Below are 18,931 nucleotides of genomic sequence, written 5' to 3'. Positions count from 1 at the left end.
AAAAAAAAACATCTTATGGTTCCAGCTTCTCATATGTACTGTATGTCTGAGGACTTGCTGGTTTCTTTTAATTATTTTGATTTATTACATTTATTTAAACCTTTCTGCATGCACACTTCTACTTTTAATTTATTACATTTCATTGAAATCACATTTACTTTGTTTAAGTTTAATAAACAGTAGGTCTCAATTTCATTTGGCAGAAGTTTGTCTTCTTTCAGCCTTTTTTTTGTGCCATCTCTCTGATCTTGCTCATGTGTCAGAGTCTTTGCACATGGCAAAAAAACTGCCCTTATGCTATGTTTAGGTCGTGTTACCTGTGCTAACAGGTGACTTATGATCAAGAGAGTTTCATCACTGAGTGCACAATTTGGATGGTTACAAGTGTTTGTTGCATCTGGAGTTGATTTATATTTTCTCTTACCAGAAAATCAGTAGAAAATGTAAAAGAAATTTAAGAGAACATTGCTACATGAACCCCAATAATATCAATGTAGTATGTATTTTATGATTCTGCTTAAAAACAGGTAGATGAGTTTGAAACAAAAAAACCCAAGCAAACCACAACAACCATCCAACCAACCAACCAACTAAACAAACAAACAAACAAACAAACAAACAAACAAACAAACAAACAAATAAAACACATGACAAACATTCAACTAAATATATCATGTGAAATGGAAATCTCAAACAAAGTTTGGCATGATATGTGGAAGATACTCCATTCATCCTCTAACTTGCGAACCTGGAGGAAATTCTCATGGAAGAATCTGAGTCACTTCTTTATTACACCAAAAGTAAAAAGTAAGCAGTTGCACAGTCATCAGAAATGTTGGCAAGAGTGCAGGTTGTTTGATGTAGACCATTCTCATGTTTTTGGATACATCAGAAAATAACTGCATGTTGGGAAATTGTATGCAAGGAGCTAAAGCTAGGATATGAGGTCCCTGACAGTTGTTTGGTGCTTTATCTATGTCAATTTTATGAGGAAAATGTTATTGCCAATGATAGATATTTGATCAAAAATACTTTTAGTGGCAAGCAAGAAAGCTCTCACTAGGAACTGGGGTTAGGAAACACCACGAATGGAGGACCAATGGCTACCAATTGCAGAAGGAATATTTTTAATGGAAAAATTGACACATACTACATGAAGCACAACTAGAGAGAAAATGGGAAAAAAATGACTCTGTACAGGATTACACTGGAATGTAACAATAATCAATAGATACACTGGTCTTTAAGGATGTGAAAATGTATATGCACCCAAGCAGCTTTTGTTTTGGTAGCTTTGTCTTTTTGTTTGTTATTCTGTTGCAACTGATATGTCAATGTCCCCAATATACGTCAATAAAGATTTAAGTTTAGCCTGCAGTATATGTAATAATTTTGAACCACATGTGTAAAATTATTTACAAATCATTCAATGGGAGGTGCCACCAGTTCCAAACATGTGCAATGACTTTTTACAAAATCTGGTCATAAATCCAACAAAGTTTGTCCAAGTTTTGGACTATTTTTAAGAGCATTTCCCAGTTAGGATTTGTATGTAAATAAATGAATTTACTGTTAAAAACAGACTAATTATCATGAGTACACACAGTACAACAAAAGGTGCTCCGATGGGGATGTCAATAGTTTTAGAAGTATTTGAACCCACATTTCCATCCCTAAAGCTGCTGCTAGTGTGTCTAAAACAGCATTCACCAGTAAACAAGATGACTCACATCTTAAAATGGTTCATAACCAAACACACAGACACAACCTGGGGCATTTGCTTCTTTTATTTATTTGAAGAACTGCAACACTGAAGCTGATTGTAGGCCGATGCAGGAGACCAAAGACCTGTAACAGTGCAATAGAAGTTTTACTGAAACAATAACTGTGTGGTCCTTTAATGCAATGGCAATCAATTCTGAAAAGATCCAGCAATAAAAACTTTTATGTCCCATTTTACATTTCTTCTGGTCCATTTTAATTTATCACTTTATATACAAATCATATTACTTTATTTTCAGTTTGATCTGAGTGCTGTTGAAGGGATATAATGTGGTGCAACGGTCAGACAACAGTACAGTATACAGTATACTGGTGGTTTTAATTAGATTAAAAAAAAAAACTAACAAAGAACAGTCTGTACATGTGCTGTGTACAAATATCCATGTGAGAAAGAGGATTAGTCTGTGCACAAGAACTCATCTGTCATAAATGAGGTTTGCTGCAAATGAATCCATGGTTATCTGTGGCCTACCTAATGCAAAGGTAGACGAAACATCTGGAAAAAGCCCTCACTCGTCAGTTTTGTCAAAGCAGAAAACCAAATTGAAGAATTAAACTGAGTCTAATGATGCAAGAGGCATGATTTCACAGTTTTAGTTATGCCAGGGATGCAATCCCACAAATCTTTGAAGTCTAAAATTGTAATTTTGTTAAGAACCAACTGCTGCCAAGTCACTTCCCCAGCTATGCAATGCATCAAGACCTTTAGGAAAATAAACCTGATGTTTTACACAGCCAGTGACTCATACAAATGATTCACTGAGCAAGTCATGTCTGGTAGAGAACTATAAAATTAGAGACATCTTAGAGTGTTAGAGCACTGGAAATATGAAAAAATTCAACATAAAACTAAGATTTACAATGCAGTCATCACTTTACTGCAATGTGCCAAGAAGAGTAATGAAGTAATTCTAGTTTGGAACATCAAATTAACTGAAAAGGCACATCACATTTCTCAAGCTGACATTTAAACTAGAGATCCCTTCCAAAAGCATATTCAGTGAATTACATGAAACCTCACAATGTTTTACATGGTAAACAACAATGTGCCAAATCAATTTTCAACATATAATTCAGTATACAGCTTCCCTTGGGATATTCTGTAAAAAGCTTGAGGAATATCTCCTTTGAGGTCAAAATGCGATGCCAAAGGAAATGTTCTTCATTATTTACAGTAACTGTGTTTAAGGCAAGCCTGCTCTTCAGGGAAATCGATGTTTCTGCAAATCAGCTCAGTAGCTAGCTAGACACAGGCCATGTTCTCTAGCTACTACACATATGACTTATAGCCTTACCCTGCTAAAAATAAGGTCAGCGTCCACAGTGGGCAGTGTCCCGATTACTAGACTATAGATTTAAGGTCAGATACAAATATTCTCACAGATCAAAGAGCAAACATTTTACACTTCTACCTTTAAATCTATTACAGGAGAATTTTGGTTTCCTTTCAAACATTACTATTTATTAGTTGTCAGTAATATATCTTTGCTTTCAAAACTTTTTTACTCTGTGTCCAACATTAGAAGACCAAAAAGAGGTTTAAAACACTACAGAAACCAGGAGCAAGCGTTGAGCTAGCACTGAGTGTAGCTTATCAGTAATAACTTCATCATCTTTCTTAAGTTACCTTCTATTTCCATCTCTGGAGGTTCAGGTTTGTTTCTTTAGGAGGACTGTATGCTGGGGGAAGAAACAGATGAAAACAAAATGCTTTGGTCCATGCATGATCTATGTTGCTGTTAAGATTCATAAACTCCAGAGCAAACATGGTGGCGGCTCACATCCTAGCAGTCTGGGATATGAAATCCTTATTTGCTTCTATCCGTTCTCCTTCCACAGTACTAAGTGAATGCTATGGTCGGGCATGCTGGTGGCAAACACCAGTCCAGAGTCATTGTCCCCGTCCAGGCCATTGAGCCAGGAGGTCACTCCAGCCAGGAAGCTTGATCCTCGTTTGGATTTTCTGTAAGCTGGTAGAGGCCAGCGGCCCGAGATGGCCTCTGTCCTAAGATCCATCACATACAGGAAATGGTTGTCGAAAAGAAGTGCAAACACCTCTCCAAAGCTGAGGAGGGACAGGTTAGCTGGGTCCTGTGTTTTTATCACCCTGGGAACATGAAAACATGCTAGATTAAAAATTCTGGCAGCAGCATTATCGTATTGTCATACGATATAAGTTCTCTTGTCCTAATCCACGACTTCAAGAAAACTGTGATGGAAAAAAAGGAGGAGGAAAACTTATTATTTGAATTTTTGTTCATGTGTGTTTTTTTCTGAAGTAATGCACCTCAGATGATGTACTGAGTTAAGTATCAAAATTTTTAGTACTAGTAGTAGTACTCATCTAAATAATTCGACTAAATAATTGTAATTATGGTCATTGATCAAACTTTTTAAATCACAAATCACAAAAAAATTTCATTCATGTGTAATGATATTACCCACCCACAGTAGCCATTTTGTTGAAGTGAGACTTTTCTAAAACAACTTGTCCTCATAATATAAAATGACATATCATGACCTTTAAAGGTGGTATATGTAAGATCTGGTCATAATTTTAGTTTAAACATTAAAAAAATAAACAAACCCTATCAACCGAGTATGAATAAGCGACATCTTTGATGTTATGTCCAAGATGCCTATGTATTGTATTGCAGAGATATCCACTGCTAAACAGCCAGGGACGGGCTGTCCCTTCTGAGATAATAGATCCTTGCCTGAGAGGCGATAGTGAGTCACTGTAGCCTTGAGTGTGCTACAGAAGAGGAGGGGGAAGTTGAGCCGAGAAAATTTAAAAAACGACAAAAAAAAAAAAAAAAGAAAAGTCAAGCCTGCCAGAGCACAGAGTGAGTGGATACAGCGTAGAAGTGGCGTTGCTAAAACTGAACTTAGTAAACTAAGCTAAGCTAAAAACCTATAAAGTTAATTATAACTGTACACAAACACCACATGTGAAGATCATACGCGAGTAGCCTGATTTTGACCAGCTGTTTTCTTGCTCTGTTGTCAGTTGTGAGTTGCCTTAATTATGACTGCTGACTGTAAATTGTGGTTATATGGACACAACAGCAGACCGACTGAAATAACCAGTGAAATTGACCAGTTCACCTTAATGTAACCACTCTGCATTACTGTTACGAGATGAGGCAAGATTAAAAGTTTGTAAACTTCACTTTGCTTATATGATGACATTACACATTTGTTTTACATGTCTATCAGTACACTATAAAACAGGTCATTGCTGCAGTTATTAAATCATGAAATTATTGTTACAGGTATGAAGGAGAACAGCTGCAGCTTCTACCCCCATGAAGAGACGAGCAGGGCCTGCAGAGCTGGAAGATCCTGCTTTATCAAGCACTGGACCAAGTAATAGTGATAACAAGGTCCCCCCCCGAGGACATCACTCACTATACACAACAGTAACTGACATATTTGACCATCACCATAACACATTTCATCTATACTGTGATAATATAATGCATATCCCATCATGCTTTGTAATTCCAAAAAAAACTATATCGCACATACTTGCTATATAATTTTTTATAGTATTTTTCTACGTTTGTTTTATTTTTATTATTATTATTATATTTATATCATTAATGTTGTCAACTACTGCTGTATTTAGCCTTCCACTGATATGCACCAAACAACATAGGAAATTCAACAACATTTGTGTTTATCTAATGTTTCCTTGTAATAAATGGCAAAACATGAGGCTTTTTGTATTGACTGAAATGAAACATTCGAACCTGCTGGAATTCCATAGGAATCTCAGTTGTAACATTGAAAATGATGTCTCAGATCCTTAGGTGGGGGACTCCTGGTCATTTCAAAGTCAAGGCTTAAATCAAAAGGTTTGCCATCAGGGCCCCTTGACTTAAGAATGATCTGCCTGAGGAGATGATGCGTCCAGAATCAGTGACATCTTTTAAATCACTTCTTAAAACTCACTTTTACAGACTTGCTTTTATGTGATGTCATTATTGTTGTATTTACCTACTTATTCATTTGTATGTTTTCATTTTTTTAAAATCTCTTTCTCTATACATTTAGCTGCTCTTACTCTATTCATTTGTACCCTACCTTCCTATGTCCTGCTCCTACCAACTTTTTACATTTTATCTACATGTTCATCCATCTCTTATTCACCTGTTTTTATCATCTTATCTTTGTTTTATCACCACTGATGTCGTTTTGTTATATTACCTCTTATATTATTTTTATCGTCTTATAGTGCATTTATTTTCACATTTTCTAAAACTTTTTAAATTTTAGTACTTAACCTGCCTTTTTTCGTGATCTGCCTGTTTTATTTTTTTTCATACGCATTTTTCTATGCACATTCTGTTGTAATATTTGCATTTATTTGCATTATGCTATCATAAATTACATGTATTAATTTCTATGTCTATTACTATTGTTATATTTTGTTTTTATTGTTGCTGTGCATCCCCCCCCCTCTTTTTCTTTCTGTTCTCTATATATCATTTTGTCATGTACTGTAATTTAATTGTTTTTTTTTTTATGTCATCTATTGCACATTTGTCTGTCCTGGAAGAAGAGTCCCTCCATCCTGAGGTTTCTACCATTTTTTATCCCTGTTACAGGTTTTTTTGGTGGGGAGTTTTTCCTAAGTTGGTGTGAGGGTCTAAGGACAGAGGTATGCCGTATGCTGTGAAACCCTCTGAGGCAAATTGTGATTTGTGATAATGAGATTTATAAATAAAATTGGATTGAACTGAAATTGAACTATCATCATCAACAAGTGAGTCAGTCAGTCTGTCATATATAAACGATTAAATAAATAGATAAACAAATAACTATATGAATGAACTGAGAAACAGATAGATAAATGAATAGATAAATAAATCCACAAGTACAAATGAATAAAACAAATACATAGAAAAGACAAAAAAATAAGTATAAAAGAGTGACTAATATTAGATAATACAGTTAAATAATAATACAACAAAATAACTACTGCCTGAAAACTGCTTTTCAGACAAAAAATAGGACTGTGTGTTAATCACTGTTACAACTAACAATAAAGACCAGACCAATCTGACCTCTACTGTTAGTTAGTTGTGTCATTATTAAGTCATGTCATGTTACCATGTCATATGAACTAGTTTACCTGAGAATCTCAAAACTGGCAAAGTCCCACTGATAAACTCCAAGGTCAGAGCTGCAGACGATGTAGCGTCCATCAAACTGCAGGCGAGGCTGAAGGCTAATGCTGCGGTCCTCTGACACTGACAGCGTCTTCAAACACTTACAGTTGATTTCTCTCCCTAAAGGCCAGATCTGCAGAGGGGACACAGTGTTTGCTCCATTCTTCTGACTCTTTAAGAACAGCAGCTCAAACATGAAGACACCAGCAAAACAATAGTTTAAGCTTCAAATGATTTAGTTTCTCAACTCCTCAAAGTGAAAACACAATAAATGGCTTGGAGCATTACCTTAATTTCATACTTATCAGCACTTAAGAGGATATGATCACCAGGACTGTGCACCATAGATTCTACTTCACATTTCTGCAGGATCACCTGGCATGACAGAACAGCACGAGATACATGTTTTAAAAACATATTAAGCAAATGCTCAGTCATGGTTCAACGCCTATCCTGTCAGTTTAGTGACATGCAAACTTTTCACTTTTATTACTGCTGAGGGACACATTACTCAAGCAGTTAACATATTCAAAGGAAAGGCAACCGGAAACATCAAATTACTGACATTTCAGTATTGTGTCAATTTATGCATGAATAAAATACTATTTTCCTAAAATTAAACCTTCATTAGGTTAAATGAGCTTACCTTGGTGACCCATTCAGTGTGTCCAGTCAGAGTGTTGAGACAGGCACCAGCAGACAAAGCCCAGACCTTCACAGTGAAGTCTGCAGAGCCGCTGACCAGCACATCCAGCTCATCATTGTAGTCCACACTAAAGACTGAGCAGACACAAAATGTTACCAAAATCCAAAGTCATTTTAGAAATCAGTGGCATCATAAACCCAAAAATTTTGCTTGTCAAGTTTATAAATGATACAGTTTAACTGATAGCAAATAGAATTTATGTGCAGAGCTTGCAGAGTTTATGGTCTAAGGTTAGGGATGGTTAGAAACTCATTAGAAGTAATGCACATGAGTAAAAGAGGATATTTTTAAGGGACATGTACCATTCATGTTCCTTTTTTAAAATGTACTTCTCTTTTTTAGTCAAGTACAGTATATTTTTGAGCCACTTATCTACTTTTTACTTCACTTTATTTGCCAAATACCTTTTTTAAGGCTAGTAAATGTGAGGACTGCATGCTTGGGGGCATATGGAAATGAAAATCAAAGGGGCTGTACACACACACACACACAAGCAGACACACATTCTTCTTCTTCTTTGTCTCTTCTTCTTAATATCTTATGTGTATGGGACAAAATGCTGTGTTTTACAAAAAAAAAGTAACACGCTGTATTGTTAACATTAAAATCCAAACAAAGTGTCCCGGACCCCTATTCAAAATGACACTTTTCCGCCAGGTAAGGTCTGAAGATACTTGCCACTTGCCTATCAATTTTTCTGAAGGAAGGCCTGCACTTTAATGATAAAATTATAACTATTCGAGATAAAATCCATCACCTCTTGCCCTTAACTGACCTGACCCTGGACTCAGATAGCCTGGATATGGCAGCAAGGACTGAAATTTATTGGGACCGTTTCTCCCCCATTGACCTTCATCGACTCTATACTTTGATTTCTGCATCTAAGCCATCAACATGCCTGCTAGACCCCATCCCAACTAAGCTCCTTAAGGAAGTTTTGACCTTATTAGACAACTTTTTATTAGATATAATCAATGTGTCTTTATTAACAGGCTGTGTACCACAGTCTGTCATTAAACCTCTTCTAAAGAAGCCCACTCTCGATCCTGAGATTTTAGCTAACTATAGACCGATATCTAATCTCCCCTTTATTTCTAAAATCCCCAAGAGAATGGTTGCTCATCAACTCTGTGACTTTCTTTAAGATAAGTTTATTCGAGGACTTTCGGTCAGGCTTCAGAGTTCATCATAGTACAGAGACGGCACTTGCAAAAATTAATAACGACTTATTTATCGCTTCTGACACAGGTCTGGTCTCTGTTTTAATCCTATTAGATCTCAGTGCCGCATTTGACACCATTGACCATCAAATCTTACTGCACAGACTGGAAAACTTAATTGGCCTTAAAGGAACGTCACTAGCCTGGTTTAAGTCATACTTATCAGATCATTCCCAATTTGTCAATGATCAACCCTCCGCACATACTAAGGTCTGCTTTGGAGTGCCACAAGGTTCGGTGCTTGGACCAATCCTTTTTACTTTATATATGCTTCCTCTAGGCAACATAATTAGAAAACACACATAAATTTCCATTGTTATGCTGATGATACGCAATTATATCTATCTATGAAACCAGATGAAACCGATCAGCTATCTAGACTTCAAACATGTCTTAAGGATGTAAAAGCCTGGATGAGCCGTAATTTCCTGATGTTGAATTCAGACAAAACTGAAGTTATTGTTCTTGGCCCCAAACACCTCAGAAGCTCCTTTTCCAACAATGCAATTTCTCTAGATGGCATTACCTTGGCCTCTAGCACTACTGTACGGAACCTCGGAGTTTTATTTGATCAAGATTTATCTTTTGCCTCCCATATAAAACAAACTTCAAGGACAACTTTCTTTCACTTGCGTAACATCGCGAAAATTAGACATATCCTCTCCCAAACAGATGCTGAAAAATTAGTACATGCATTTGTCACCTCTAGGCTGGATAACTGTAACTCCCTATTATTTGGTTGCCCCAACAAATCTCTTAGGTCTCTCCAACTGGTGCAGAACGCCACTGCTCGTGTTTTAACGGGAAGCAAGACAAGGGATCATATTTCTCCTGTTTTAGCGTCTTTGCACTGGCTCCCTGTGAAATCCAGGATTGAATTTAAAATCCTCCTCTTTACTTACAAAGCTCTAAATGGTCAGGCTCCATCCTATCTGTCACAGCTCATAGTTCCTTACCAACCCTCAAGATCACTGCAATCTGAAAATGCAGGGTTACATGTGGTTCCCAAAGTCTCCAAAAGTAGGATAGGAACCAGAGCCTTCAGCTACCATGCTCCTCTCCTATGGAACCATCTTCCAGTTTCGGTCAGGGAGGCAGACACCTTTTCAACTTTTAAGGGTAGACTTAAGACTTTCCTCTTTGATAAAGCTTATAATTAGGGCTGGCTCAGGCTGCCTGGACCAGCCCATAGTTAGGCTGACATAGGTTTAACCTGCCGGGGGACTTCCTCTGATACGCTGAGCTCCTTTTCCTTCTCTCAATGCCGCCATCGGAAAATCATCCATGTCTGTTAACTGCATTGTCATTTGCAAGCTTAGCTTAGCGTCAGTAGTTTAGCTTAGCCTTACATCTGTGATAGCCATGTGGTACTCTCACTACCTGGGGCTCGCGATTACAGAGCCTGGGACTGTTGAATTGTACTACTCTAATCCTGTTGCCTCTCGGGAGCATTCCTGTTCCCTTGTTTCCTAGTTTTCCTGGATCCTGGCCGTAACCTTGACTGTGCCTGACCGTGGTGATAACTGTGCTGATGCTGCGACCCTGCCTTTGGTTGTGCTCATTCTGTGGCTGTACTGATACTGTGTCCCCCGCTCACCCTGATAGTCGTCTGGTCGCGCCTATGTTGTGATCTTGCCTTTGGACACCTCCCTATCAACATATGCATGAGACTGTTATCATCACCCTCAACATCATCATAGAGTGCAATTAATAATTTCACAACTACCGTTATTGTAATATGACATGCATCTGTTTCTGTTATTGCCGTGCCTCTCCTCCCCTCTCTCTTTCTCTTTCCTTTTTTGCCATGATTGTATTTCATTTGTTATTTACGACATCTATTGCTCGTCTGTCTGTCCTGGAAGAGGGATCCCTCATCATCCTCTACCTCTCTTCCTGAGGTTTCTACCGTTTTTTTCCCCCTGTTACAGGGGTTCTTTTTCTGGAGTTTTTACTTGGGTGATGTGAGGGTCTAACAGCAGAGGGATGTCGTAGACTCTAAAGCCCTCTGAGGCAAACCATGTTTTGTGATAATGGGCTCTATAAATAAAATTGACTTGACTTGACTGAGGGTGCAAATACTGTAGGTGAAAATGAAGTTAGCTAGGTAACATAATGTTAATTTGTCATACCTAAAGTTAATCTTTGATAGTGTTATAATGAGGAAGAGAGAGGAAGAGACAGAGAGTGAGCTGGAGATTAATCATATCTAAGCTGTATAAAGTATCCCATTTTGTCTATATAGCCGATCTGCTCTTCAAAACAAGTGCTGTTATTTCATTACTTTGCACTAACCCTGTAGAAAGTAACTTGTACTTTGAGAAATGTATCCACTTTGTACTTTTCTACTTTTACTTGAGTAAGTTAATCAAATTGCATTTTGTACTTTTATTTAAGCATTAAGTATTAATTTTCATGGGAGTAACTGTACTTCTACTTGATCATAGGATTTCAGAACTCTACCCACCCCTGTCCAAACTGAAATACTCCGGATACTACCAATTCTGTTTATTTGTATACGGTTGATTTGGATTTTTGTTAGTTCACCTGTATTTTTTGCACTTACCTGAACACTGTACGCTGTAATTAAATGTGAAATATAAGTGAAGTTTTGCTTAATACTCTGAATAGCCCAGAATAGACATTCACTGAACATATAGTATAAACCAACCTGCTCCCGTGTGGCCACGGAACTGCTGGATTTTAGCTCCTGTGCTCCACTCCCAGCATGCAATAGTGTTGTCAAAGGACCCAGTCACCAGCTTCTGTTCATCAAATTTCACCGTGGCACATGTGTGTGTCTGAATTCCATAGATGCACTGGCCAGTGCGCACATCCCATAATTTGGCTGAGAGGTCATCAGATCCTAAAAAAACAAGAGGACATCTGTGTTATTGCTGCACGCTCTGGCATACCTTTATAATACCCCATCTAGACCAGCACAGTGGCATGGGTCAGACCTACGTCAGTACTCTGTCTGAAGGGTTTAAATTGTAATGAGGGGGGCGCTAGCGAGCAGGCGATGGAGTAGGCAGCACAAGCAACATGCTCTGCTGAAATTCGGGTTAAAAACGGAAAACTATGACACATCGCTCTGAGTTCATTCTTTTTCAGTATATGTAAATATATGTATATAATACATGTATACACAAATGGCCTACAACTTGCGAAAATTCGAGTTCACCGGAGGAGCCAATGCAACTGGGCACAAAGCCTCAAGCTCGGGGGATTCACCACCCAAGCATAACACACCCAAGCCTTGAAGACCACATGGATGTCACAAACCTGAAAGCGGAAATCCTCGCAGTGTTGAAAGCGGACATAGCTATGCTGCTCAGGTCGGAACTCAAGACCGCGCTGGCCGGAGATTTTGAAAACATCAAATCTGAGCTACAGGCAGTAAAAACGGAACTAGCAAACAATGCTGCAGCAATACACTCCGACGTGGAGACGATGAAAACAACAGTGGCACATATGGAGCAAGGGCTCTCGTCATGTTAAGACGACGTGACTTCATTGCTAACAAAAGTGGGGAAACTCGAGACAGTAGTCGGCAACCTGCGGGAGAAATGTCTTGATATGGAAGGAAGAATGAGACACTCCAACATCCGAATCCTAAATGTCCCAGAGACCCCAGGCTCAAGCAGCTGTCTCCAAAATATTAAGAGATGTGCTGAAGATAGACAAAGAAGTCCTGATCGACCGGTCTCACAGGGGTCTACAGCTGAGAAGCCAAGATGGTAAGCCCCGTGTCATCGAGGCAAAAGTCCACTATTACCAAGATTGTGCCGACATCCTTCGCCGCGCCAGGGAGTCCGGGCCGCTCCGGTTCAAAGGGACGGACATCTCCATTTTCCCGGATTATCACCCGAGCGTCGTGCAGGCCAGATCTACTTTCGGCTAGGTGAGACGATTACTTCGTGGACGAGACGGTGTTAAATATGGCCTTCTCTACCCAGCTCGACTCCGGATCACGTATAACGGAACTGAGATGCAGTTTAAAAACGCAGGGGAAGCCATGGCCTACGTGAGAACCAGAATCCTACAGGACTCATCTAAAGACTGACCATAACTTGAAATGAGTAAGAGTAGCTCAATTTCATGTCTGAATAAAGTTGATGCTGTCCATTCTGTCACGCGAACACATCACCTTGACTGATACACTCTACAGAGCCAAATGGCTCCAGTCTGTTCCAGATGACTGTTGTGTGTTTCTATTTCTATCAGTATCTGTCTTTCGTCTAAACGTGAAACATTTTCTCAGGTGCCTCATACGAAACTATGTTTTACAGCAGAGTTTCTTCCTTTGGAGCTAGTGTATCCTCACACAAGCACTTAAATGTGTAGATACTGTTGCGAGGGGTTTTGGAATCACCTTGTTCTTTCAGGTGAGGGTTGGGGATTTACTGTACCTGGGATTACAGTCAACTTTTTTCTTTTTTTTTTCTTTTTTCCTTGGTTCATTGCTTATGCTTATTCATCTTTTAAAGGTCCTTTCAACATTTTTGAAAGTATAAATGCAGGCAGACTTAATGCACCACTAATCATTCTTTTTTTTGAATATGGCCACGACTAACACAGACTTTTCAAACAAATCAATTAATTGTGATGTAACCTTTGTCAGCTGAAATGTGAAATCCTTGAACCATCCGACTAAACGAAAGAAAGTATTGACTCAGAAAGACAAGAAAATGTCACAATATGAAAATTGAACAGTTAACAAATGATATTCTCAAATTAGATACTACACTTTCTGTCACCCCATCCGACGATTTATTCGAACTGCGATTAACTCTTCAAACAGAGTTTAATCTGCTATCAACAAGACACATTGAAAACCTAATAAATAAGTCACAGAGTAAAATATACGAATGTGGTGAAAAGATAGGAAGATTCTTGCCCATCAGCTCCACCAGAAAACTGTGGCTAGAACTATAGCTGAGATAAATGATGAATCGGGCTCTAAGCATATAGATCACTCTGAGATTAATTCATGTTATCATAGATTTTACTCAAAGCTGTATGATAGTGAATCTCTTGGCGACCATGCTCTATTTGATCATTTTTTCAGGAAAATAAATGTCCCCACAATTAGTAACGAAACTGCATCCGAGCTAGACAAACCATTTTCTGTACAGGAACTTATGAATGCAATTCAGCTCATGCAAGCTGGAAAATGCCCAGGACCCGATAGGTTCCCGAGCGAATTTTTTAAAAAATTTGCAGACCAGCTGTCTCCCATCCTGCTCTCTGTATTCAAGGAATCACACACCACTGGTTCTCTTCCTCTAACTATGCGACAAGTGTAGCGGACTGCCTTGGCGTGGTCATTACATTTGTCCCTCTGAGGAACTCCAGAGCTCAATGTCCCCTGGGCAAGTGGGGGACACGTCAAGAGACACTGTTTTACGAACCCAAAACATCCAACAGAGGGTTGTTAATTAACTTAACTTATACTCCCTGGGGATGTCTGTAAACACGCTCTGGCTTCTTAAGCCACGGGAAAGTGTTAGTATCTGACACCCTCCATCCTGACATATGGTGGAAGGTAAGCACTCCGAAGGTCCCATCAGCATACCACAGGATGTAAGGCATCTGAACGACCTCCTGATCACCCAAGCAATACCAAACAACCATCGTATTGCCTCCCCTGCTGAGATGACCAACTGGTCGAACATTGGGTAAAGTCATTATATAACCCTGTGTTGTGATAAACATCTGACAGAATGACTTGGACCAAGGTTGTAAGTTAAAATTTCCCTTCTTCCCTAATCTTTGTGACTGGGGGTGAGGTTGTCTCCATGCTTCAGTAAGCAGATAGGAGCACCTCCCATTCTTTTCATCTCATGTAATTTGAATGAGTTAGGTAAAGTACGTTTTGTTCCCCTTTGTTATAATGGAGCTATACTGCCATCTAGTGGTCTTAGTTATTAGTAAGCTCGTAACCAACTTTGTAGTTATATCGTATTTTGAATTCATTGTATAATGTTAAAAGTAATCCAATATCTAAGTAATCACAAGTTTCTTAGGATCCATGGTACAATGTTATGTTATGTGTGGTCACATATTTCACAAAATTGAGCAAAGGATCTTCAGAATCATGTGTTACGTTATAAATTACTTTTAGGTCTCCTAACATGCATTTGAAGTTACTGTGATGAGACTATAGTGATGAGGAGATACGTGAATTTATACACCACGGGTTAGATCGCGTAATTCGTCATAAAGTTCAGAGACATAAATGTCTCCTAAATTACATTAGGTCTTTTAGAAACTTATACCAGATGCGCGATCGCTCGGTGCAAAAGTTCGCTTACTCCGCCTTCCATCCGCACCCCCAAATCGAAAGATAAAAACTGAGTGACTCTCTCTAAAGTCAGCTCAGAGCTCTCTCTCTCTCTCTCTAAGCTCACTCTTCTCAAGGCTTCTCCTCTTCTCTCTTCTGAAGTTTTTCTTCGCTCCTTTTTACCGCGGTGCGTCTCGTACATCCGCGCTCGCAACTTTTCTTTTCTTCAATTTTATAAGCGGAGCCGCAACAGCTCACCAGAGCTTTGCTGAACTTTAACTTTTGAAGCCATTTTCTTTTAAATCTTTTTTGACGCTTTTCTTTATACCAGTTTTTGGTCAGTAAAGACACTTTTGGTAATTCGTTTTTAAGTAAAATCAAATTAATAATTTAAAGTGACTCCCTCAGACCAGTGGGATTACTTTGATTATTTCTGCGAGTTTTAACTGAGAAGGACACTCCGCGATTCGCCATCAACTCTGCCACGGATCTAGAAGCAACACCTGCTGCCCAAACTATCAGCATCCGTTGCCTGCCCTTAAGGACTTTGTTTAAAGACTTTTACCGGTTCGCTGAGGCGAACACCGAGGCCAGTTAAAGACCGCCGCACACCGACTCCACCTGCCCGGCCGCCGCCGCCTTTCAGCGGGTCACCTCGTCTGGAAGACGCGCCGCAGCTCTCCCCTGGAGTGACGCGAGGACCTGGACCTCCCCGGAGAAGTCTAATCAAGTCGACAAAAGTAGGCAGAATAACATTTTCTTGTGATCAGAGTTGATGTCGTATAGCGAAGCTTTAATGCCAAATTTCTAAATTCTACGTCACCGTTCAGTGCGCATCCACGCTTTAGACGGTCACGTATTTCCTCCACTATCATCCATAATTAATTATTTACATCACCTGAACATACATCACGTAGGTTCCCTTTTATGTATTCTCTGTCTTTTTATATGTCATATTATTTCATCTATTTACTCTTCATTTTATTAGTCTAAATAAATTATCCTCATTTATCGCCAAGTCGTTGTCTGTGGATATTATTTCATGAGAGAAACAAGATCAATGTATACAGAATAAACGGTACAGACTATGAGATTGATTAAAGTAATGACATGTCTTAACACTGTCAAAATTTAAGATTTAATTTTCTCCTGAATGGAGAATGGTGCCCCTTTTACTTTAACGAGTGCAAAATCCAAATTTTAACGTAGTTATTAATAACCGCTACACAAGCTATCATCTCCCTTATTCCTAAAAAAGATAAAAACCATCTAGATTGTGGCTCATACTGCCCATTTCACTCTTAAATGTAGAGAATAAAATCCTTTCCAAAATGCTGGCCTGCCACTTAGAGGCGGTCTTGCCCTCAATTATAGCCGACGATCAAACTGGCTTTATTAAAGGTCGTCACTCCTTTTTTAACATTAGACGCCTATTTAATATTCTTTATGGTCCCACTCCGCCCGACATTCCAGAAATATTACTATCACTTGATGCTGAGAAGGCGTTGATCAGGTGGAGTGGGATTATCTCTTTTACACTCTCAAACAATTTGGCTTTGGTGAAAAATTCATCTCCTGGATTTAAGTTCTGTATTCTTCTCCACTTGCAGCTGTCCGAACGAACAATAACCTCTCCTCATTTTTTATTTTTATTTATTTATTTATTTTTATTACTATTTTTGTTATTATTCTAACTGTGTCACTTTTATTTATTTGTATAAAATATGCACGATATGTACGTGATGCGTGTAATGCAAGTGGTTGCATCCAACTCATCAATGCCAGGTTGTCGAATGGTACAGTAATACTGTTGCAGGGATGGGGGGGGGGGGTGGTTTATGTTTATATTTGTATTATTCCTGATCATCTCCATGTACACTATTTTTCTATGTACAAATATAAATAAAAAGACTTGGAGCAAAAAAATTGTAATGCATAAGGCATATGCGTGGGAAGGGGTGTTTCATATACGTATTTGTCCTAAAAGAAAAAGGCTATGGATTTCAATACCTGTTTTTCTGTAGAAGTGTCGTCAGGCAGTCTACACACTAATTCTAAGCAGGCTTTGTATGGTGCTCACTCTGCAAAAATGGATTAAGAATACTTTAAACATTCCTTATGCACACTTTGAGTGTGCTATGGTCCTGGCCATATAAATGTTCCCTGCTGAGCATCCTACTGGCAAATGTACAGGAGTTGGATAATAATGTGGATGATCTCCGCCCCTCTATCAGTTTCATGCGGATATCAGGAACTGCAATGTGTTTTGTTTAACTGAAACTTGTCTCAATCCTGAATGTGACTTTTTCTGTATATTGATGTAATAGAACAGAGAAGTCCGGGAAAAAAGGGGAGGAGGTGTGTGCTTTATGACATTTAAAAGCTGGTGTGACAGTCACAAAACTAAACTGCTATCCTGTTCCTGTTCACCTGATCTGAAGCTATTATCAGTCAATTGCAGACTGCACTTTCTGCTGAGGGAATTCACATCAGCCATTAGCGGTCAGACAGCGGTCTACATTCCACCACAGACAGAAACAGGACTGCCTTGTCAGATTTCTGCAAAGACCTTAACTGCTTATACACTGGAAATCGTAACACTGCATTAATTCTTTCTGGAGACTTCAACAAGGCGACTCTTAGGAAGGTAAGGTTTGACTTCCATTGACCGGGCCACAAGAGGAATAAAGGCATTGGACCACTTGTGTTCAGAAGCGGCTACAGACAGGATCCATCTCAACAACAATACTCACTATGTCCTGGAAACATCAGTTATTAAGGAATCAAAATTTCCCCAAGGATGTCAGAGTTAGTCCATCTCAACTTCAACGCACTTCTCACAAGAGTAGGCCTAGACCTAGAAAAGTAACCTTCAGCGTTGGATGAATTTACCAATATCTCTCATAGGCAGACCTGCTACAATCAAAATGACCATACTACCCATGATAAGTTACCTGTTCACTGTTTCACTATTTCATTGACCGCCAACTCTAATACATTTACAAATAGATCAACCCCAACCAATGTGATAAGTCCTGGACAGACAGAGAGCAAACAATATGTAAAGAAATCCATATCTCAGACCAACCATTCATACACTGCTCCATTACACAGCACCCATGTTTTAAAAACCCGATTTCACCAAATGACTAACACCACAATATCACCTTTTAAACACACTCCCATCTGGAATAATCTGGACTCATTTTGTCCAGAAGTACGTCTTTGGGTAGAATTAGTTTATAGAATTTCTCCACTTTAAATAATCTATTCTGAAAAAATCAGCAACCCCAAAACCAATATTGAATCAATTAACTTAGATCTCCACCCACTAATATCAGACTTGGTCAACATCACTACTCTAAAAAAACCCCAACTACTATCCAAAATATATGAGATCATTTCCAGACCCAATCCCACAATATCCATCTCCTCAGAAAAATGGGCACAGGATCTACAAATCAAGCCTCATGCCAAATTCTGCACCCAAATTTGCACAAACATCTCCATACCCACTAGCACAAACATACAACTAATTCAGTACATAACTATTCACAAAGTACACTACACTGGGGAAAGGATGTTCAAAATGGGTTTTATAAAAACCAATATCTGTCCACACTGCACACAAAACACCACATACAACTACATGCATGTCACATGGAACTGCACAACAATTACATAATTCTGGAAAAACATCACTGAAAACCTCTCACATTTTTGGGCTGCCACATCCCACTTTTCCCTTCTCTCTGCTTAC

At 38.8% G+C, this 18,931-nt stretch overlaps 1 protein-coding gene across 2 annotated transcripts in view; it reads right to left on the bottom strand.

The window, feature by feature from the left end:
• Nucleotides 1–1,772: 1,772 nt before the first annotated feature.
• fbxw2 (F-box and WD repeat domain containing 2) overlaps nucleotides 1,773–18,931 on the bottom strand; it is a 37,454-nt gene continuing 20,295 nt past the window's right edge. For both annotated transcript variants that reach the window (XM_042509048.1, XM_042509047.1), the window contains exons 4-9: nucleotides 11,557–11,751; nucleotides 7,606–7,739; nucleotides 7,248–7,334; nucleotides 6,923–7,092; nucleotides 3,410–3,889; nucleotides 1,773–1,848 (exon numbers count right to left, since the gene is read on the bottom strand). In XM_042509048.1, the coding sequence (XP_042364982.1) occupies nucleotides 3,601–3,889; nucleotides 6,923–7,092; nucleotides 7,248–7,334; nucleotides 7,606–7,739; nucleotides 11,557–11,751 (875 nt within the window). In that variant the 3' untranslated portion in view covers nucleotides 1,773–1,848; nucleotides 3,410–3,600. The remainder of the gene's footprint in view (nucleotides 1,849–3,409; nucleotides 3,890–6,922; nucleotides 7,093–7,247; nucleotides 7,335–7,605; nucleotides 7,740–11,556; nucleotides 11,752–18,931) is intronic.

This window comes from Plectropomus leopardus, chromosome 20 (genome assembly GCF_008729295.1).
Source record: "Plectropomus leopardus isolate mb chromosome 20, YSFRI_Pleo_2.0, whole genome shotgun sequence".
Classification (NCBI taxonomy): Eukaryota; Metazoa; Chordata; class Actinopteri; order Perciformes; family Serranidae; genus Plectropomus; species Plectropomus leopardus.
The sequence above is the reverse complement of the archived record's forward strand: the minus strand, read 5'-3'. Positions and strand labels throughout refer to the sequence as shown.